We start from the raw sequence: 24,293 nt of genomic DNA on the forward strand, positions 1-24,293 counted from the left end.
TCCACATCAGTTTAATTCGATACCAGTTCACAGCACAACACAAATTACACAACAATACAATAACAAGTGAAATTCCAGGTCAAGCGGTGTCAAACATGTGTTTACACTGAAACAATTGGTGGCGGCCCGGTCGGCCTGAAGGCTACACGTGACCGACACCACACGCTTCGACAGATCTATGTATATGAATGTGTGGGGAGATCTTGAAAACTACCTTTCAAAGTCTCTCCGTTACCTGCTACTTACAAAATCGGGTACTGGTCACCCCAGAAAGAAAAGAAGAAAGCATTTTTTCTCGGTTATGACGCATATAGGACACAAAATGAACAAGCAAATATACATATAAAACTAAGACTGATTAACTAAAAAAAAATAGAGTCAGTAGGCTTGAGGAGGAAGATGAAGATGTAGAAGGATGGTACATAAGAAATAGACCACCTGAAGGGAAAAGAGATGGCTAAGGCCTGATGGGGCTGAAGGGCTAAAATGGATAAAGCTGAAGTGACACGTGTCCAAAAATTTGATTTGATGATGATGACTGGAATGAGTTATCTCTGCAAAAGCCACATAACATAAGTTACAGCCTGGTGACAGAAACACCGACAGCGGAGCCAAGTAATAAGGCTCCCTTTTTTATCTTTTGAGTACGGAATCCTAAAAAGTGACTCATCCGTAAAAAATAAAAGTGAATAGCAAATTTTTGAGATGAAAATATGTGTTTTCCAGTAAAATGAGTTAAAAGTGCAATCAAATCAAGGGTAAAAGCCGCTCCTCTAACCAATTTTCCAAATCTATTCCTATTTATGTAGATTGGTATTAAAACTATAGTACATATAAACTTCTATCATTTACAGTCCAGTGTAATATGAATCGTTTGATCAACAAGCTGACAGACAAACACAACAGTTAACAATGGGAATGATAATAATGAGTCACGGGACCGCGATATGTTGTAACTTGTTTGATGTATCTCATTTCATAGATAAATATGTAGGATGATGTAGGATGCATAGGTTCCCAGCACTGCGGTACAATTATTAAGTATATTTCATAAGAAAAATATCTGTCAGTTATTTGTACATATTGACTAATTGAAAGGCAAATAATTTTCTTTTCAAACCTGTCATCTTACCGCAGCGGGCTTCACCCGCATTCATTTCGGGGATAACTGCAAAAACATTACTCTCCTTTAACGAACTCGGAAGAGAACCTATTTATTTATCCAAAGCTATATCTATCCCCGTACAAAATTTCATCGGTCCAGACGCTTTGACGTGAAATGGTATATTCGCATCTATAAAATTAGTGGGATCGCCCATTTAATAATGATTAGTGTTCACGCATTCTGTCGTCCAAACTGAACACAGTATAGATCATTATAATAAGCCTGTATTTCACGCTTTGGTGAATTCAATACGGCATATATTTAACGTAACGCGCCTACTTTCCAAATTATTTTGATGATAGCAGTCGTTTTAAATAACAATGCAGGGAAAACGTGGTGAACAAATAATCATGTTACTAGCTAGCTAGTCCATTGTTCTAAAGCTACGCGTATTTTCCGTCGGTCTGAAACCAGTCGACGTCCTATTCGTTTGCACCGCATTTGGCGCCATGACTAATACCTACACATCTGCGCAAAATAATGGGAGTAACGACTCCTGCCCTGCCATTTTAAGGAACCCTTTCATTACAGCGTAAAGCGTAGCGTATTATTATTCCGAGCACAGATCTCTGCTTCCCCGATGACTGAATCATATTGCTATTCGAAAGGAAGTCAGAAACTAAAAAAAAGTAATACACTTCGCAGGATCATGCTGTCTTTAGCATTTTCAGGCGTGTAAAAGAGACAGACATAACAACGTCTTAACAAGTTTAGTTATTCTAAGAGAAATGTTTAGTTTTATAGCATACCACCGTTATGTTAGTTATAACAAAATGGATATTAAACGAAGTTTCAGATGAAAGTTCATAATACAAGGAATAGTGACGCTTACCCATCTAAATATAAGATTGAATATGTTTGTGTGTTGACTGTGACTACATACCTGTAAACAAAAATAAAAACAGTTAATTTTGATTGTAACACATTTAATTAATGCTTAAAACATAAAGGAGGGTATTTTATTAATCAAATTGGTGGCATTGGTCATAACACTAAACCCTCAGTGTCAGAGAGAGAGAGAGAGAGAGTGCGAGTAAGACTCATGATAATAAAGGTTCGTGAAAAAATATAAAGGAAAAACAAATAAGGAAACTGGGTTACCAATTCAATTTATGACTTTTGCTTTACCTCGATTTCAATTTTAATTTTGCTACAGCAATAACAGAAATACATTATCTATGAAGATTCCACTATCACTATTCCTTCCATTTTTACCCCTTGATTACTGAACCCTCATAAATACATAAAACTTTTCACTAGCAAGTAAAAAATAATCGATGAAGGTCATCAAAACAAAAGATAACACATGTAAGAACAGTTTAAAAACGTCTATAAATTATCGACGAACATTATAGCGTAAACTGTTTGTAAGAGATCTAAATATTGTGAAGATAAAGAAGGTGCAACAAACGAAGACTTCGGGGAAACAATCGAGGATGTTACATCATGGAAATATGGCTGGACGGTGCCTATAATACGACTTGCGTTGATGAAAGCGAGATGAAGAAATAAAAACATCAAATAGTAGTAGGCCGAAAACAGACGCTAAAGTAACGTTATTTGAGATACTAATGACCCTAACTGTGCAGTTCTAAAATGACATTCCCATGTAGAAGAACAGGCAAGTAACTCCATAGGTTACGCTTTCAAAAGCAAAAATGATACCATACAATATACAATACGATACACGATATACGGTATATATACAATACAATATACGGTATATTTGGCAGTCTGTTTGCACTTAGTCCACAGTTAAAGTTAACTGCATCACGTTACCACTTATAAAGCACGACCATGATTTTTTTCCCGATAGATAAAGGAAGATACTTATACCTATCGCAATTTCCCGAAAAAAAGATCGAAAACAAGTCCATTTCGCCATTCTTCTATTTAGTTACTTCAAAAACTGCAATTATTAATCGATAGAGGAACAACCCAAATATGATTCATCAGACGATACTCCATATTCCGTCTCTTGACAGCAATGATAACAGAATGGTTTAGAGGTCACTACGCCGACTGTTCAGTTACAGAGTTGGAGCCAACATTTGTAGATCATGCAAATGTTTGATCCATGGGTGAGGTGCATTGTACAGTACTCTATTAGGATATGAAGCCAACATTTGTATGACCCACAAATGTTTGATTCAAGTCTCCATTCCTGAATAATTTGGTTCAAATATTTAAAATTCTAGAGAAAAAGAACAAATCAATTCCAAGCGCAAATTTTATAATTATACTATTTTAATGATACGTTTATTATCTATTCAGTAACCGTCACAAAAACATTATAAACAATATTCACTTGAATGTAAAACAACAACTTTCTAAATTCATCATTTTAAGCTATGATAAATTTAATGTACATTTCAAGAATATTCAATTTTAGATTGTCTATCAGCCGGTACATAACACTCGTGTCTTGAGTGTACGTGCACTGAACGCACCAAAGTATTTCAAAGACGTCTATTGAAAGTTAAAATCATCAAGCAATTCACTTATATAAGCATTACAGTATGAAGATGTTACCGCGATGATAATAACGATATTATAAGCTAAGATCAGAGAAATAAGGTTATAAATGCATTGGCAGTTTCCGATACTACAAATTCCTTATTAGAAGAATAAGACTGCATTATTATAAAAGGACGTTAAAGGGAAAAGCGATCTATGATTATGAGTTATTTGTGACATCGGAGAGGGATTGTGCTGTGCCCGGGATTTCACAATTAAAGCAGAATAATTAAGTGTGCAACACGTCATTATGACTCTTGTTTTTAGGTAAATAACGAAACAATAGAACACACTAAATTAAAATTCACATATTTCCATAGTTTTCATATTGTATTTGCTGTTATTCAGCTAATATGCCTTCACTTTACCCTCCTATGCCTACTTCATGAGGCATTATTTTTGTGTTAGTATTGTATACAAATGATGTGGGTTTAATATTAATAAAGGAATTACCCAAAAATCATTTCAATAGCGTCCGAGATAACCCCGAACAATGTCAATAACTAACTTTACCTCTTCATAAATGAGGACAGAAAAACGAACTAATTTGCCCTTCATATAATACGAGTGCGGTCAGTGCGCGTGCACCCAAGGCACCGAGTCTTTACCACTATTGTCCTTATTTACCAACCGCAATGAAAGCTGATTGAAAACAATTGACAATTAACAAGTTACAACACGTAACGTATAGCTTAGCGTTTGATCGAATATTGTGATAACACTGTGGAGGAAGTTGGAGACGTCGATGGTACAATCTTGATAACACGTCCATCAGACAAATTTGTTAAAAGTTGGAGCGGTAAAAACTGCGATGATGACGTGTCTTGATCCCTACTGGACTGGTATATTACGCCCGGATATCAAGAGAGATAAATGGAATGTAATTAATGTTCGAGACGTATTTTTGGGCGACGACGTCATCACTCTCAGATTAACTGAAATACGTCTTTTTTTTTGTTTTGTATTCTGCTGATATTGTTTAGAAACTTTTTTAGGCAAAATGTTATTTTTGGCAGTATAGGATACCAAAAATATCCTTTCAAAAGGAACTTAACAAAAAACTTCTATTTGGACAGTGTTATGTAAAGGGAGCTATGAATTGACCAGTTACCAATCACTTTTTAAGAATATGTTTTAATATTATCAGCCTTCAAAGTGAAGTCTGCTAGACAAACTTCTATTGTCTGTTTTCCATTTGTTCTAGAAAAACAAGACTTAAAGTAAATAGCATAGTGTCTGATTATAACAATAATACATCATGATAAACAATGTATGATGATGCTAAGGCAAAAGAAGCTGATGATATAGTTAAGGTTTCGAGTCGAGTCTGGATGAGGCTGTGCAAGATATTGGCACGAGAAACGGGAGGCAAATGGCCAGCAGTAGGAGGGCAAAGGCTGGGGATGATGATGATGATGATTAAACAATTTATAAAGAAACATTACCTACGCAGACGAAAGCCACTCCGTCCAGTTCCTTCGTTTTTTTCCTTTACGTAATAAATTTATGTCCTGAATGTACTGACAGCACACACGTGATGAAAACGATACAACAAACACTTTGATTAAAGTTCAATATTAAATCAACTGTTTATAACTGAAAACAGATCCGAATAATTACCGACCAATTGCCCTTTTACCCACAGCCTCAAAAATCTTTGAAAAGGCGATGACCATCCGTATATATTCCTTTTGTGAAAAATACAAAATATTTGATGAACACCAAAATGGGTTTCGCAAAAACAAATCTACAACACTGGCAGTCTATAAATATATCCAAGAAGCCCTAAACATAATTAACAACAAGCAGTATGCAATAGGCGTATTGCTAGATATGACAAAAGCCTATGATAAAGTGCAATTCAAGATACTTCTAGATAAACTTTACAGAATAGGTATACGTGGATTGGCTCATAAATGGTTGACATCTTATCTGACGGGTAGACAACAAACTGTAGAATTAGAATTCCTTGATCAAGAAAATAATGAAATAGAAAACATTCGATCTAGTAAAATAGACATAAAAGCCTCAATTCCCCAAGGTAGCGTGATAGGATGCCTACTATTCCTAGTTTATATCAACGATTTACCTAAAATCATCGCGGGACCTAGTGTGCTCTTTGCGGACGACATATCTTTGCTAATATCTTGTCAAAATAACCTAAACCTAAATGATAAACTAAACTCTACTATCACCACAACAGTTGACTGGATGAAAGAACACAACTTAGAAGTAAATTTTTCAAAAACAAAATTAATATCCTTCTTTCCGTACCAAAAATCCCCTATAAATATAAATTTTACCTTTGAAGGACAAAAAATAGAAGTAGTTAACGAATTCACCCTGCTGGGAATAACAATAGACACCCATATAAATTGGAAACCACATGTGAAGAAAGTGCGAGCAAAATTATCAAAGTTCTCCTACGCCCTACGCGAAGTCAAAAAGACCACTGACCTTCCAACGGCACTCATGAGTTACTACGCCTACGCTTATTCTTGGCTAACTTATGGTGTAATTCTATGGGGAAATAGTACCGACGCACCCACTATCTTCACATTACAAAAAAAACTGATTAGAATTTTAGTTAATATAAAAGAAACAGATTCTTGCCGACCGTACTTCAAAAGCCTTAAAATACTAACCCTTCCCAGTATCTACATTCTAGAAATATGTAAATTTGTGCGAAAATACCCCGAATATTATAACACTAGAGAAACCATTCAGAATAGATATACACTTAGACATAGAAATAGGCTGAACTTACCTACATCCCGGATAAAAATGCATTCTTCTAGTCCCCTTGTCATGTCCGTAAAAATATACAATAGGCTACCAGAACAAATTAAAAATGAAACTAAACTAGATATGTTTGTTAAAAAATTAAAGAACTTTTTAATAGACAAATGTTTCTACAGTATTAATGAATATTTATATGATTAAACTTAAAAATAATATTGTAGACATACATGCATAATTATTGTAAATACATTAAAAATACAATATTTAAAGCGATAGATTAAATAATATACTGAATTTATTACTTATATATTATAATATTTATTAATTTTAATGCAATTTAATAAGCGCAATTGTTAATATAATAATATAATATAATAAAATAAAATAGATACATAAATTAGCTTTAAAATTATGGGCATAAAATATGTAAGAAAATAAAGAAATAATAATAACAGTATTACTAGATTATTAAGTACTTATAATAGAATTTATTACTTATGTTATATCTATTCATTTTAATGTAATTTAATAAGTGCAATTTAATTAGTCACTGTTATAATATAATAAAATAGATACAAATATAAATAAGCTTAAAAAATTATAGGCATAAAATATGTAAGTAGGTAAAAAAAAAAAAAAAAAAAAAAAAGGAAAAATTAATAACAGTATTACTAAATTGAGTAACATTATAAGTATATAATAAAGCGTTCTTCCTGTCTCCTACAAATATGCTGTGCCCAACAGGGTCCATAATTGTGTCTTATATTTAACATACCAACTGTTACCTACAATGTACATTATGGAAGCAATAAATATTGAGTATTGAGTATTGAGTAATTAAAAAATGTTATTAAAAGCACATTAATGCACCAATAACAGCGTTATCAGCCACCTATGACCTCATTGTAGACAATTACACGAATACCGAAAGAAATGTACGAAAACAAGCATAATTAACAGAGATTATAAAAGTTAACGTATCAAATTGTACAAATATTTTGGTAGGTACAGTTGACCTGAAGAGTGGATGACGAAATATATTTTATAGAAGATTTTGGGAAGACAAGTCCAGTTTTCACAACGCATGGGTAAAATGATGTCATATGTTTCGAACGAAAGAGCATCGTACTTTAACTCCATGTTCTATGCCCATCCACTTCTCATTATGTTTATTCATGCCACAGCCATTTGGTCCGTATTATGTTCATGATCTTTTCACCCCTTACGACACTAAGGGATCCGTAGGCAAAAATAAAAAAATACACGCACGGTTTCGGCATGGCAATACAATTTGAATATAACCAAGATTTTATTTTAAATTATTTTTTATTATAGCGTCAACGGAAATAACTTCATCTGCTAAAATTTGACGGTTGCGATACGGCTTGGAGAGAGACTAACGGATAGACAGCAGGGCCTTAGTATTATTGTTCCGTTTTTACCCTTTAGGTGCGGAACTCTACATGCAAGAAAGATCTGTCACCCGCAGCCACATAGCAACCAAGCATATTTTGTTCACAGCAGTACCTTTCTAGTAACATCTTAAAAACATCATAAACAAAGCAATCACTTGCTATCTCTCACGATTACATGACTGTGATAACAGTTATTAAATACCTACTTGCATTGTCTCAGCCTGGGTGGCAAATCTTAATAAGTATATTAAATATGTAGATATGTGCCATTGTGGCAATTTTTTAGCCTATTTTTGGTTTCATTAGCAAAACGACATTAAGGAATTGAATTTTTATGTCGCGGTGGTTTCACTAACGATAAGTCACCCAGATTCAGGACAAGCATTCGGGAATCACACAAACGCTTCAGCTAAGCGGGTTTGACATGGTGACCTCAACCGGCTGCAGCAGCCCGTGCAGTCAATTTTATCGAACCCTCGGTGTCGCAAAAACAACAAGAACTTGACAGGTTTTTTTGGTTGAGGAAACCTGGATTGACAAATAAATGAGTTAGCTTGGGGTTCCAACTGTGTTCCAATTTTGGAAGCCGAGTAGTGCAGTGTCACGTTTCATTATTGCAACAATACTCTGGGGGTTCTAGCACCTTCTTCTTAAAGTACGACTGAAGCAGCTGTGGAGCAAAACAGCACATTACAAGGCGTGAAGCGACCTCTCTTTCTTCCACAACTACTTCTTCTATGTTACCTTAAGACAGTTTAAGAGATGGTAAGCACTCTGAAAAACTTTTAGTAAGATTTACGGATGTAATCCACTTCCGATTGCAATTGCATTTTACAATATCATATAGCATTTTACAATAGTATTTATAACATCTAAATAATAAATATTAATGATTTAATTATCAATATAGGCATCCTAAGTTTAATGAAGGCAAAGGTATATGAGAAAAACTCACAAGAAAAAACTCACAAGAACAAACTCTGAATCGGCATTCTAATAAAAACCTATCTCGAAGCTGAATTATTTAAGTTTTTCTTTTAAATGAGGAAACAGTAGGGTATATATGACACAAACCTCACCTTACATCCATGTAATTGGCAAATAAAACACCCCAAACAACCATCCACCAGGCAGATTTGGATCTCAGAGTCCGAAACTTTTGAAACGACCCAAAAGTTTTCACCAACCTCACAAGTTTACGTCAAAAGGTACTATTTAAGAAGGAAACAAAAGAATATTTCCTTTTTATTGAACCTCGACGAGACCTTGAGCTGCCAGTAGCACAACACGTTTGTTATGATAGAATTCAATTCAATAACTGGAACTGAAAAATCGATTTCATAGACTACAAGTAATAATTCAATAATACTTGGAAACTCGATAGGTAGAGGTGAAAATGTTACAGACAGATTTTACAGTCCGACAAAAAATGATCTACGACAAACATTACTAAGCTTAAACACACCAAGTCATGAACTAAGAGCCTGTTTCACAATCACTATCTGGCAGATAAATTGAAAAAATTGAAGTAAGCATAAAAAATCTGTCTAATAATTTAACGGGGTCTTATATGGCAGTGGTGAGACAGACCTTAGTAATTTAAAATTGAGTATCACACTACGGAAAGTTCAAAAATAGAGAAGAAAAATAAAAAATATCTTGGACATCCTAACAGAAGACTAATATCATACATAACTGATTCCCGCGAATTTCCTTTTTCCCTGTTTACCATTTTAATAACCAAGTATAGAAGAAGAAATGCATAGCCACAACGGAATTATTCGGTTGACTGCCCGAGAGATACCATACCAACTGTACCAAGGTATTTCCAATGGAAGTGCTTCGCTCACTTGGGAGGCTTCCGATGCAATGCGGCGACACCTTATGTCTCACCGCAAACCGCAAATACGAAAATAGCACAAGAGAAGCAATGTAATAGTCTTATAACAAGCATTCAATATGCAATGAAAGAAGTAGAATCTGGAGTACTAATTAACTAGCTACAGACTAGAGGGATAAAAAAGAGAAAGTATTAAAGGGAACATTCATTTCAGGAGTTATAGGCCTGTATTTTTATTTTATTTAAATTGTGTTTGCGGAAGTGACCATGAATGCTAAAAGGCAAGTCTAAAGGCAAACTGAATGGCAGACCCACAAATGAAGCGAAAACAAGTTCATCCTTCACAAGTTATTTTAAATAAGACACCATGTTACAAAGATTCAAACATTAGTATTGCAACTGATATTATTAGATACAATTCTTCAGATGAAAACGAATTGAAATCATCATTGGCCTAGCCTTTTCCCAACTATGTTGGGGTCGGCTACCAGTCCAACCGGTTTCAGCTAAGCACCAGTGTTTTACAAAGAGCGACTGCCTATCTAACCTCCTTAACTCAGTTACCTGGGCAAAACGTCTGAACACAATACCCCTTGGTTAGACTGGCTGTCAGACTTTTTCAAGCTTCTGACTACCTGTAACGACTGTCAAAGATGTAGGAATAACAGCCGGGACCCACAATTTAACGTGCCTACCGAAACACGGAGGAACTCGTTATGACAAAGATGGTCGCCCATCTACGGACCAACCGCGTCAAGCATAGCTTAACCTGTGATCGAATCACTTATGCGGTTATAGCTTAGCCACGAGCTAATCAATGAAAACGAATTGACAGATAAACGAAATCTGAATAAAAAAACGAGATTCTTATCATCACAATTACATCATACGAAATTAAGTATTTTCGATAGTCTTCACTTCAAAAACACTCACAAAAATTGTGTCAGAAAAGTTAAAAGACTGTTACTTGAAGCAAACAGTTATAATACTTCGTTCGAAGTCCTTGCAAAGTGCAGGTAACTCAAGCAAATCGATGTATGAATAAATAAAGACGGTCACGTGCAAATGACGTCTTCAGTCCAAAGATCGATAGCACACCATCAGAGGCACTCAATAAATCAATACCAGTTGTATTTGATAGTATATATTCAGGAATATTCCATTATCAAAATAGGGTAAAGAAAATAATGATGTTCTAATTAGGTTTTTCAAAATTTCTCTATAATGAATTTTTGCCGTCGAATTTTGGGTGATAATTGTACTATGAAATGTTGCTCACAGTTAGATTGAAGGAGGTTTTTCTGTCGTATGCAAAAGTTAAAACTAAGATTACAATCTTAAAATGAATGACTATTTCGTTACCATACGGACTGACTTGACTGATTCTGTCAGGGATAATTTGTTACGCAGTAATATGGCTAATGCATAATGATGTTGAGATCAGATAGGTAGACATGAGAAACTATACATAAAATGAGTAGTTTCATATATATGTTCGTTAAATAAATAGTTCTTGAGTTTGATAACACAAAGACACCCAGACTAAGAATAAGCGTTTGTGGATCACACAAGTGCTTGTCCTAAGCAAAGATCAACCCGAAACAAAGCAGTGACATTGGCGTGGTGATCTATACCACTCGGCTATTCGCACAGTTTAATACTTTTAATCCAAAATGTTTTTCATTTAACCTTTAGGTAAATAGATATTGTTTTCTTTTTAATGTTACTGTATAAATAAGACAGATAGGCAGGCAGTGTTTTTCTCACGTTAATTACAGTTTAATGCCTTTAAGCTCTTTGCCGTATCATCGTCAGGTGTTTGTATACGCAGTAGAAACGCCAGTTAAGTAAGACATTTTTAATTATACAATTCTCTTTGTTATTTATTCGATTCATCTTATAATTATAAAACGTTTCTAATTGATGCATGGAAAATAGACAATCTTTCGCGTCACAACTAACCAATAAAGAGAAAATTCAGGAAACAGGCATGGTCACGCCAGGCATGATGACAGTAGATAGAGTAAGTTTAAAACTGAAAATGGTGGCCAAGATGAAATCTCAATAGGCCAAGGATAAGATTGGCAGACGATAAAACAAAGATACCAGGAATAGGATGGATGCGAATTGCAGGAAATAAAGGAGAATGGCATAAACAAAGGGATACTTAAGGCTGATAATGAGAATGAAATAACCGACAATATTATCCTGTAACATTGTTTACCCATTTACAGTAGTTATAAATTTACGATCATAGTTGAAATAGATTCTCGAATTCAATTCCAAAACTAAATTATTTGTACTACCACCGTTTCAAATGTATCCCAATACAAAAATAAAAACATTAGTTACTTATCTAAGTGTCGTCCCAAACTTGTCCATCCGTTCATTCTGCTTGACGATAATTATACCATATACAATAAAGACAGACGTACTTCGATTGTACAAAGGCAGGTTTTTTGACGCACGTCATTTGGACACGGCTGAGTCTACGTAGATATACGTCACGTCAGATACTATGACTAAGACTGAAGCTGGAATGTGTATCTGTATTAACAAACACGTCACAAGCCTGTCTGGTGGCTAGACGTGGCAACAATAATATACATATAATTGTCATTCAATTATAGATACAAATTGGAGATGTGGGTAATTGGTGTTTCCAGTAAAGTGGCCGTTTTTTTCGGTACTCGAAAAGGGACATGTTTGTTTAGGTCAATTATCAGGTAGTCGATGAAACAATCCGTTAGAAAATTAAATTTAGATTAGGTTTGTTTAACAGACTTCGGAGACAAAGAGAATGCTTCTCGTACCCGCGATAAATTGTCTTTATGAGGTGGGATTGCTGTCTTAGGACAAATAAGAAGGAACTTATAAGTCATGAAAACACACTTGGAAAAATATTGTATACCCCGTAAAGCAATTTGCACATTTTAGGGCAAAAACGATTTCAAACAAAGCAAAACATTATTATCAAGTGAAGCGGCCAAACCTACTCACAGGTGATATTCATAGCTCTATTAAAACATAGAACTTAAACATTGGACTAACAATGACAGAACCCTTAGCAATCCATTTTAAACCACATTCACCTCATGACTATTATAATTCCTGAGGTATTCAACTAGGTTGGCCTCCTGAAAACGAAACCGGATTCGACAGTTCAACGCACTGAACATTGAATATAAAGGATCCTGCTGCTCTTAAATCTGACATGTATTCAGACCGTGACCGACGATGCCTTTTAAAAACTTAAAAACATACGATAATAATATGAGCAATCACAAAAACATACCATTTCAAATAAAAACTATTGGGCAAAATTTGATGGCTTTATGAGATCAAATGACAGATCTATCGTTAAATATAAAAAAAAGCTATAGAAAATAATCTACAAAATAGGTTCATCCAGACCCAAGTTTTAAGGATACAAAAAAAAATACGGACGAATTGTGAACCTCGTCCTATCTAAGGTCGATTGAAAATAAAAAGACATCAAAATAATTAAGTGGTTATAAAGTTGGGGCTGAGTCATTCGTTTAAGTACAATTTTTGGGTTGTAGAGTATATGATACCTGGTAATTACAAAGAAAAACAACGTCTATATTATTAGGCAATCACCAAAACTTGGTTTTCTTCTTCTAGAAACTATCTTGTGCCTAGAAACACTAATAAAAAACTCCATACTCCAGAGGCTAAGAAGAAAGAAAGGAAAATATACAGCCAACCAGTATACTTTATCCGAATACTTTAAAGTCGCGAAAGGTTAGCAAATCTACATTACAGTAGGCACCAAAGCAAATTTATGTCGAAAAAAAAACGGTCGGCTGCGTTGCAAAACAACCAGCCTGTGGATTATACTTTGAAACATAATTCAATCAACAACCCTACAAAGGAATAACGATTCTATTCTCTACACTATACCTAACAAAATTCTTTAATACAGCATAAAGAAAGAATCTATAAAAGTACACAAAACTGAACCTTATTTTTTCAGGGTTACAGTGTATATTTGGTTGTTTTACCTTATCCCTCGGTGCGCTTGCACTCAGTTTGCACCGAGGGACACAGTCGGCGTTTACGTAGATGTATAAAAAGGATGGAAAGGTAAAACCCGATTACGCAGCTGATAATATACTTTTAAATAGAATACAATAACATAATTTACGTTACTTTTAGTTACTTAAAAGGAGCATTAGTAAGTAGGCAAGTATACGACTAGAGTTCTTGAGTGCGATGACCGATTCATGTTAGTGGACCTTTTAAAAGTGATGCTGCATGGATAGCCAAGTGGTATGAATAACGCCTGTGCGTGAGATACTGTAGACTTAATTTAGTTTTTTTTTAATGCTTGCGTTTTTGGAAGCTTGTGAACTTTCGAGAACAACGATTAAATTGCCGCCAAGATCTCGGCCAAAAAAAATCGTAACCAATTACGCGGTTCTGGCAAAGCCCGTCTTTGCCTTAGCCGGGGAGTTTTTTCGATGAGAGTTCCACACATCATCACGTCGTAGGATGACGTCATTGGCTTTTGATTGCACTTATTTAAAAAAAAATCGTTCTCTTCTTCAGTTATCAAATGACAGTAACTACGTCAGTATAATAATACCTTTGCCATTTCGAAAAACTATAAGTCCGCCATTATTACTATAAAAAGTTCTTCCAGCCGTAATGACAGTTGATGTACTTAACTAACAATTCCCTCATATTACATAGGCGATATGATAACAAGTAATAAAACAGGCGCGAAAATACCAAGTATTTATTATCAGGATTAATATTATTATCAGCGCTATCAAAGAACAATGGATGTTTGTTCTATGTTTTTCAAATCACTGGGACAAATAGTTTTGAACATATTGAATAAATACTGTATTAGAAATTCCGTACCCAACGGAAAAAACGGAACTCTGTCCTTCCGTCTTTTATAAGACTGTTTCTCAGGAACCTTGACAGCTAGATTTTTTTTAACAAATGACTCTTTTAAGAATTAATATTTAATAATATAAAAAGAATATAATTATTATAAACCACGAATTGGTTGGTATAATCATAAATGTGATAGGTGACCAGTCTTTTTGCTTTTCTTTAGCATAGTGGCGGCCTAAGGGGATGGCGAACGGGGCAATCGCCCGGAGCCTCGCATTGGGTAAGGCCGCCGCTGTTAGCATAATATATTATATGTAGAGAACCCTCACAGTCGCGAGTCCGACGCACTCTTAACCGGATTTTATTTTGTTTGCCGTACAGTAGTAGCAATATCTAGAAAATAAACAGTATTTTTAGTTGGAAATTCTCAAGCAGTTTTCATATACCCTTGGTTGTTTGCAAAAGCATTTGTTTCAGTCGCTTGTGCCTTGGTGTGACCGATAAAAACTCTCTCTTGGGAACCTCACTAACCAAGTATAATTTAGCAATACAAAGAGAAATTTCATCATCATGAGCATAGTGTATAATAATAAGTTACTGATGACCTACGAATTATAGATATGTATTTTCGTGTATGCTTCCTCAACTAACAATAAACATTTATCCTGTTTAATTTTGAATTGTAAGTGATATACAGCATTTAGACGCGTATAATGTTATGCCAACCTATGACGTGACTAATAACGAAATTTACTATATTTTAGATCAGATCGCAAATTGTAGCAAAACCTTAAACTAACTCTCTGTGCTTCACCAACTCAACATTATTTTAATATACAAAAAATAAGAAACTTTTGAGAGGTCTAAAAACTGAAAAGTGAAATTCGAATCGAAATTCCAGCTAAAAATCATGTTTTCGGTAAAATTTACGACCTACCGAAAAATGTCTAAGAAAAGACAAAGATCAGTAGCTTTATTGTCACAATTGGCATTAAAAGTAACTGCCACTAACAGTCATGAATACAGCAAGCATGTTGGGTGCTGGGTGTGACTTTGTGTTCATAAAGCCCCCTGTAACACATGGATTTAACTGCATAATCTACAAAACCTTCTTTTTAAAAACATTATCTATTGCATCTAATACTTGAAATGCAGAGTTATTAAAATCTCATCTACAGGTAAAACACAATTACATAATTATGTGTCAAGGCATAATGATGATGATAATGAGTGCATATTTACTTAACATTAAACAATGAATAATCTCCTATTATAAATTATAGGATTATAAAATTTATATGATTTATTCATATTAAAGAATTGGTCATGTAACTATACCATAAAATTTATGATTTTCAATAATTTTATATGTTTTCTGCAGAAGATACTTATGTCATATTGAAATAGCATGATTTTTTAACCAGGATCAAAATTGGGAGTTGACAATATTTTGATGGTGGAAAAAGATAGTTTAAAAACAAACTTTATTTTTAGATTTATCAGGCACCAGGCAACAATGTCACTTTAACTGATTTAATAAATTTGAACTGCTAACCAAATAGGGGTTGTCTTAGATACATAATAATAAGAAAGAAAGTCAGAGTGATAGTCAGGTTAAATCATGGCTAAAAAATAGATCAATTTTACAGAGGGTGGAAAATGCTTTGAACTGCTCTTTTTGTGGCTGACTTAGCCCATAATCGGACTACTAATATAACAACATAAATAATAATAATATTGCCCTTTTATGTCTCACGGCTAGGCAAAGATGAAAGAAACAATGAACTTAGATAACTACAAACTTTACAAAATATTGTGATTAGCTTAAGGATTTGAAGACAGACAGTTGGAAATTGAAGATTTTAGATTCCAAAAACAAAAAAAAAATACAATAAAACTTCCAGCATCAAGAAATGCTATAAACTAATAATAAGTAACTTTTCATATCCACACCTTTTCAGTCCATGTAGACTCATAAATAATCATTTATTTATATTGAAGGATTCCATAAATAAATATGTATGTGATTTATACAGTAATACATCAAGAAACACACAACAAAGAGAATGGTTGACTTTAAGTTAGGTATCTACTATTTATTTTATGTGATAATGTGTATTAAGTATGAGAATATACTTTTATTTTTTGTTGATGAAGAGATGAGGTGCTTGGTTTTCAGATCTACCCAATATTCACACAACTGTATTTCTGTATTTTGTATAATAGAAGCTTTTAATTTATGTTAATTTCCTCCTGTCTATTTCTTATGCCGTGCACAATTATTCTTTAAGATGATTACTTCTTCTTTTTTTAGATTGTCATGACAATCACAGCCAAATAAATCCTGTAGTGAGAATAAAAACACAAATCTAGTCACATCTATAGTTCACACATACAGCCAATAGCATTGAGCAATCACTTTCATCATGGTTCATGTCTAAATTTCCAGAATAAAACATTGAAATGAATGTATAGAACAAATATATTTTAAATATTTTGTAATAATGATTGTTTATTTTGGTATTACTGTTATTCTTCTAAAAAAATTAAAATATATATGTATTCCTAGAATAGATATTTATAAAAACTTGAAAACCAACGTTTCTCTACACAAGGAGTGTCCTGGTGTAACTGAAACCAATAACAAGGACAATACAACTAAACCTTGATCTGAATGTTTTATATGTAAATAACTCTATTCTTCAGCCTGCAGTTGAGCCCTCACGTTTTCTAATCACGTTTGCAACTAAGATACGAGCACGATTAATAAGAAAGTACTTAAGTACCCATTGTCTAAACTGATCATCACACATACATGGAGGCGCGAATCGGGTAACAAAATGAAAAATTTAAAAGATTTTTTTATTTTTTTAAGATGTGCGAAGGCACAGTCAATGGTTTGTAGAGTATTATATAAATTCCACTTACCAAATTTTGTTGTTATTGTGATAATTAAAGGCGCGCTCATCAAACACTAACTTCCTTTTCCGCACAACCAAACACAAAGTGAACAGTGCACTCACTCGATTTAAACACAACAAATAGGATTGAAAATTGCAAAACAATGTAAACCAATTAGGAAATATCAGAAAATCAACAAGACTCATTCAACAACACATCCAGTCATATTCGTTTCGTTTGACAGTACTGAAAAGTTACTAAATTCCATCCCTAAGTCGTTCGTTAGTCGACAATAGTCGATTACGACTTAAATCGATTTTTACGCCATTGCATATTGAATTAACAAACAATTTACTCACATCACACATGAAGTTCATATTTAATGTAGATTTCAGTTTCAAAGTAAATTTATTTATTTAAAAAAATATAAATTTTGTTTGCACAATTCTACAAACGTAACTCTTAAAACGATTTTAGGGATGTATTAACTAGCAATGAGGATTGTTGTTTCCGATATTTTATTCAATAAACTAAAATTCGTAGAAGGTTACGACGGTTTTCACCTTTTTCTTTTAAAAATCAATGAAGATATGCTGAAGAATGCACAGAACTTGTAAAACGATTTGTTTGAGGTAGGTAGGTACAAGGGTACCAAAGGTAGGTAGGTAGGTGTACGGGTATGTAGGGACTCACTAAAACGACAGTTTTGTCACTAAAAATTCATGAACTAAAACCAGTAGGTGAAATAAAAATAACAGGTCAATTATTTTAAGGTTTATTGTGTTTTTCAAAACATACTTGTTGAGTGAGGCTGTTTTACTCCAATCTCGCTTTAATCAAGACTGAGAAAAAGCGGCAGCAAATCCTTGATATGTCCCACGACACACTTTATCTGCGAGGTTTCGTGCTTGCTTGCTGTCTAAGCAGATTTGCGCGTGATTGTACTTTGTTTTGGAAGCTAGTGAACATGCGACTAACTTATTCGTCACTTCATCATTCTCAAAGTATTTCAAGAACTTATAATTTTTGTATGAATTGCAGAGACGTGCTAATTTTATCCGTAAAAAATCTACTCTGGTTCATTGCTTTAAGACAGTCTTCGTGATACGCTATGTAAAAATGATACTTCATCGTAGTACATGTTCTTGAGTAACTGAAACAAAATACATTAAGGAATTAAAATCCGAGATTTCAAATAAAACTCACTACTTTACAGACGAAAACAGAAATCCATAACTACCATTTGTATGTTTTCTTTGAGACTGTTCCCTAATTACTTAAAGTTATTTTTATACTTACTAGTAAAACAAAACGCACTTTCTTGCGTATTTTGTTTACTCTATTAGCGCATATGACCAAAGACGATACTAAACTTGGGGAGAATCAATTTCTTGTTCGACCACTTCTTTGTATGAAGCATCCCTTGAATGAGTTTAGACGGACATCAATTTCTCCTTCTTCAAGCTGAAATACAGAATACGTCGATATTATTTTAATTACGAGTTAATTTTTTAATAGTATATTCTTAACGAGTCTCTCAACGATCTCAAACAAAGTTTTACCGGGTCTGCCTGATACAGTTCTCGATAGCACGAAGGGGAAACACATTCCCTAACACATCGAGTTTTTAATAAGCCGGCCATTTGATTGCAAGCTCCACTTTGCTCGCAAGCCGTTTCGAATTCTCTGAATGTCATTTCCTGAAAAAAAAACATTTTAAGTTAGTAAAAATACACTTATAATGTATTCCCCCACTACCAAAAACAAAATTTAATTACAAAATCTGGAAAAACCAAAACCTTTTAAGGTTTTGATGATTAATTTCAACGTACATTCTTCGGTGAATCTTTATATTGATATTCTTTAAAAGTAAACGTAACAGGAGTCTGATTTGCAGAAGTACAATACACTCCACAAGTTCCTAAAATAATGAAACATCCTAATAAAATAGGTAATTCAGACATATTGAAAATGAACACACAACTGAGAAAATAGCCGTATACTGTATAAAATCAATAAAAATGTTGCCGCTTAAATCTTCGAGATTTTTTAGACAAAGATAAATGAAATTTGAACGTTTAGTTCTAAACTAAGAGGCTAGTGTAAGCGTTTTAGAAACGAGCTTAGAACTGAGTTACTTGTAAATATTTGAATTAAATCAACATATTTAGAAAAAAAGAAGCACTACGCTTTAATGTAGTGCTAGTTATCATTGACAAATTCAATTGAACCCTTTAATCTTAATTTTACATCTAATTGGAGTCTACTTCTATTCAAATTATCACAAATAAATATTTGATATATTTTTAACCACAAACTTTAGTCGATTCGCATTTTAAGAACATAAAAAATCGATTTGAAGTTGACAATCGTTACCGGTTATTCCCTTACCTCACGCCAGTGACGGAAAGAAACGGTTCCGAATCCTTTTCCAATTCGTGAGAAAAAAATTGTTTCACTTGCATTCGTGAAAAGCGGTCTAGTGAGAAATTAAGCACAATGGCATCCTTATGCAGGCAAATTGTTAGAGGAAATGCATTTAAAAGTGTTCTGTTATCCACTGCCCGACGGGGATATGCTGACAAAAGTAAGAAAACGTAATATATAGTGTTAAAGTTTTCATGATCCTGTCACTTTACGTTACGTAATGTCAAAAATCTCGTAAAATTGATCCTGGGGATGGATTTATTTACGTATAACTTGCAGGACATGAAAACGTATTAACTATTGATTGATTAGTTAGTTTGTATTATTTTAAATCATTGATGGAAGTTTAGTATGATTCCCGAAACCATTTCATGTCATGCACGTTCTATTGATTATTTTTGTTATTGTTCATTTATCGTAAATCAAAAAGTATCCGACCGAATACTCAACTGGCTTGTCCAGATTCAGAAATTCTTAATTTAAACTTTAATATCTTTTTATTTCGCCATGTTAAAGTATAAATTGTTTTTTAGGTTATCTTCCTTATCATTCTAATCATTGATATACATACCAAACTTATACGATAGCTACATATTAACCAATAATGGAGAAAATTCGGGCTCATTACATCAAATTTATTTACTTTCCTAAAATTCTTCTAGCAAGGTCATTCACATTTTGACAGCTGAGAGAAAATCAATACCACTGCCTAAACTTTTTGCTTTATTTGGCACAAGCTGTTCCTAGGCAGCAATTACAGCGTATTAGCTTTGAATACTACCTTCCTAGTTAAATATAAACATTTCAACATGAATTATTCCCTCTTAGATTAAAAAAAGATTTGGTATTTTACTTAAAGATACCTAGGGAAATTTCGTATAACATTATTTCTAGTGTCATAAAAGACAATGACTGTTTTTCAGACATCACACAATTTACACACTACATGATATTCTAACACTTTAACAAAATCATGAAACATGAAATCTATCATCTAATGGTATTTTTTTGTTGCATATAAATTTATTTTCTCAGGAAATTCAATATTTAGCTCTTTCCTCATCGCTTTTCGGCCTTTTGGCTAAGATCAAAGTGTAGCTCTTTCCTTTAAAACCCTAACTGTGGGGCCTCCAGCAACCAACTGTTTTTGGAAAATATCTCTTTTTGGCTTTATAAAATTTTCACAAAAAAATTATTACTCATTCAGTGATGCCCGACCCTCTGGAACATGCCACTGGTATGGAGAGGAAGGAGCTGATGGCCATGCAGGCCGGTAACGACGACCCCTTCAACATGAAGGTACTGAAGAAGTCCGCAGGCACCCGTGACAACCCCACCCTAGTGCCCTCCTGCTTCGATGCCCGCATTGTCGGATGCATATGTAAGTATTAGCAAAGGACCTGGATACAAATGAAAGGAGGGAAGGGAGACCTTTTACTTACCCTGGGACAATGATAACTGAATAAAAATCTAGAGAAAAAAAAGTGGGAATTAGTTAACTCCCATAGACTTCTAGCAAATGGTGTAGTATAGGCTGCTACAGTGAATACTCTGTGGATCATCCATTTCTGTAACTTAATATAACATTTAAAATATATTTTATGATTGAGATATCACTCAGTGAATATTATGTAAGAAAATATGAATACATGAAATAACTTTTGTAGTAGTAAACTCAACCACAACTGTAATTATCATCTGTCTGATTCATGTAAATGTGATTTTGTGTCTTTTAATTGAGGTAAACCGATATATGTTTTCAGTATTGTCCACTTGAATTGTGTTGAACGAGATCATTTCAAATTATTAACTGAGCAACCACACCTAGTGCTAGTTACATAAAGTGTAATAAATTGTATAAATACATAAACAATTTTATTATATGTATATATAATACTATAATCATGTTAAACAAATTTTCCTGTTTTGCTAGGTAATTTACTGGCAGTTTATTGTCATACTAAAACATTGTACTTAGCAAATATTGTAAAATAATCTGTATAATAGTGTTATATATTCTCAGACATCAATATGCCAGTATTGTCAGATAGTTAAAATATAAATTTGAAAAAGGTTATTATAAAAAAAAAAACAAGAAAAGATTCATAAAAAAATAGATTCTTTGTTTTGTGCTCTATGGTCATGTCAACAGATAACTAATTATATGTGCAACTGTAAATAAAACTATTACTTATGTTACATAATAGTAAGTGTTATGAACTCATGACAAAAATGGCACTCAGCCATATTGAGATATAGTTTAATATCATGTGACATTGCTTGAACAACATTATTTTTGTTGTCAAGCAATCCTATTCATCACTTTCCAAATAAAAAGATCTAAAATCACTCAGAATCTTTGAAGATCTAAAGTAAACATCTAGCATTGAGATCTAAGTGGTCTAATATAGTTTAGAAAACATATCAATAGAAGTCAATACTATTTGAAGATAGCAGAAAAATCCGTGTCATTCCTTTTCATAGATACACTCGGGATAATGATATACTTCCAGGTCCTTGTTGTTCAGTTTATACCCAATTGCATTAGAAGAGTAATGATTTGTTATATTGTGTCAATAAGATATAGCCTTCCTTTATTTAAATTATATGACATATAAATTACATTTAGCCTTCCTCATCAAGTTTTGTATCAATTTTATAATAACAAATTGTTTAGTTAATTAACAATCTCTTTTCTGTTCTCTATGTATAATTCTGCAAGGATATGTCAATTTCTTTTTCAAATACGACGATCTTACTGTTTTGTGTCTGAAAAAAGGATGTTTTAAAATACTTGTATGGCAATATTTGTAATTGACGGCCCATTGTTTCAGGCGAAGAGCACGCCACAGCCGTTACCTGGCTCTGGTTACACAAGGTACTGTATTATGTTATTAGTCATCTTTATTATTATATTTAACACTTACTTTGTTTGTTAAGTTATTAAGTACTTATTAATTTGCATCATTCTATTTTATTAGTATATCGACTTAAGCTTTTTGAAATTTATGATTTGTCTTCATAATTCCTTTATTTTAGTCTAAAAAATGGAAGACAACATTTTGGTATTCATTGGCAACACTGCTATAATGAAGTTATTATTAAAAAATAACATCATTTAAGGATTTACTTAGTATAAAATAAGTAAAATTTGCAATAAAGATTAATTATCAGATTATATAGAAACATTAGTTGCGAGTACATTGCTAGCATACAAGTAAATGTAGCAATCCACTTTCTTAATATATTTATATAAATATCTGTTTTGTTGTCGTTCGCAGGACCACCCCCGCCGCTGCGAGTGCGGACACTGGTACAAACTGATCGAGAAGCAGCCCGTCTAAACGCAATAATTTAGTTTCTACAGTAGTGTGTAACACGCAATAATACGCATCAAACGTCTATGGTTCCTCGTGCCGCCATGTAAAATACTTAAAGATGCGATAGTTTGAACATAATTACCAATCGACAAATCATTAAATAATTGTAAGCATAAAATCAAGGTGTTTTATTGTGTTGCGTTAGCTGTGTATTTGTTGGGTTCACTTGAGTCAGTGTAGTTCAATAAACTATTTAAATAACGACACGGGTATTTTATTTGTTGATAATGTCTACGTTATCTCAAAATTCATTAAACGAAAGATTAGAACAGACTACAAAAATAGTATTTGTGAGCATTGGAAATGTGTTTTAGACGAAATTATAGAAACCTAAATGGTAACAGTTTTGCATTGCTAGCTAAAATTCGGATTATATTTCAGAAATATAAGTTATGTGGAGATATATTCATCAATCATTGTAAAATAATTTTGTTATAGCAACACTCGCACCCGTGCCTAGCTATGTTAAAAGTTTGTAGGATAGTTTAATACACATTTGCAGCATGTATTAGCAAACATTGGTTTAGGTGTTCAAGACTGCACTGTACTGCGATTAGAATTATTATGATTAATTAGGTCCGGACGATGTTTGGAAGTTATGGAACCCTTTACATCAGCAGCATATTTTTTATGTGCAATCTGAAATACAAATTTAGCTAACATAATTAAAAGCTGTAAATCGTATTAACTGAATGCGTGGATATAATATTAACAAGGGAGGATCTGGCCACCTTCTCGTTTTTTTTTTTCAGTTTAGCATCACGATGCTAGAATCCATATTGAATATTTATAAGTTCCTTGTATTGAATCTACATCAGACTATTCTTTTTAATAAAAAATTGATCAGACTAATGTTGTTTTATGCGATCGTTTAATCGCCTAAAATTAAGTAGATTCAAAAACACAACATAGATTTTCTAAATTGTTTTCGAAAATGTTATATAAAGTGTATCTTTTTCCTTATGAAGCCTTTGTTTCTTGGTGTATAAAAAAATATCGTATTTCAATAAATAAATGAATATTCCACAACTTTCACA

The 24,293-nt window shown here is 33.4% G+C and overlaps 2 protein-coding genes and 1 long non-coding RNA gene across 8 annotated transcripts in view; 1 reads left to right on the plus strand and 2 right to left on the minus strand.

Moving 5' to 3' along the window:
- The window catches only part of LOC113494329, a 96,842-nt gene extending 79,146 nt beyond the window's left edge, over positions 1-17,696 (minus strand). For 3 of the 6 annotated variants that reach the window (XM_026872630.1, XM_026872628.1, XM_026872624.1), the window contains exon 1: positions 17,477-17,696. The gene's annotated coding sequence lies outside the window, so the exon portion shown is untranslated. The remainder of the gene's footprint in view (positions 1-17,476) is intronic. The other 3 variants (XM_026872629.1, XM_026872632.1, XM_026872631.1) reach the window with 1 other exon arrangement.
- Positions 17,697-18,208: 512 nt separating this feature from the next.
- LOC113494331 lies at positions 18,209-18,836 on the minus strand. Its single transcript, XR_003400645.1, has 2 exons — positions 18,749-18,836; positions 18,209-18,602 (listed from the first exon to the last, which is right to left on the minus strand). It is a non-coding gene; the product is annotated as an uncharacterized LOC113494331 (long non-coding RNA).
- Positions 18,837-19,868: 1,032 nt separating this feature from the next.
- LOC113494330 (cytochrome c oxidase subunit 5B, mitochondrial-like) lies at positions 19,869-23,460 on the plus strand. Its single transcript, XM_026872633.1, has 4 exons — positions 19,869-20,036; positions 21,084-21,257; positions 22,711-22,754; positions 23,158-23,460. Exons 1-4 carry the CDS (start codon positions 19,949-19,951, stop codon positions 23,218-23,220), a joined length of 369 nt encoding a protein of 122 aa, XP_026728434.1. The 5' UTR covers positions 19,869-19,948; the 3' UTR covers positions 23,221-23,460.
- The last annotated feature ends 833 nt before the right edge of the window (positions 23,461-24,293 follow it).

The sequence above is a fragment of the Trichoplusia ni genome, chromosome 5 (assembly GCF_003590095.1).
Source record: "Trichoplusia ni isolate ovarian cell line Hi5 chromosome 5, tn1, whole genome shotgun sequence".
In the NCBI taxonomy this organism is placed as follows: Eukaryota; Metazoa; Arthropoda; class Insecta; order Lepidoptera; family Noctuidae; genus Trichoplusia; species Trichoplusia ni.

Bases quoted from the DNA above. Each gene is read 5' to 3' on its own strand.
- LOC113494330 (XM_026872633.1), top strand. From the start codon at position 19,949: ATGGCATCCTTATGCAGGCAAATTGTTAGAGGAAATGCATTTAAAAGT. The intron at 20,037-21,083 runs GTAAGAAAACGT...TTACTCATTCAG, and splicing joins ACGGGGATATGCTGACAAAA to TGATGCCCGACCCTCTGGAA. The intron at 21,258-22,710 runs GTAAGTATTAGC...CCATTGTTTCAG, and splicing joins CCGCATTGTCGGATGCATAT to GCGAAGAGCACGCCACAGCC.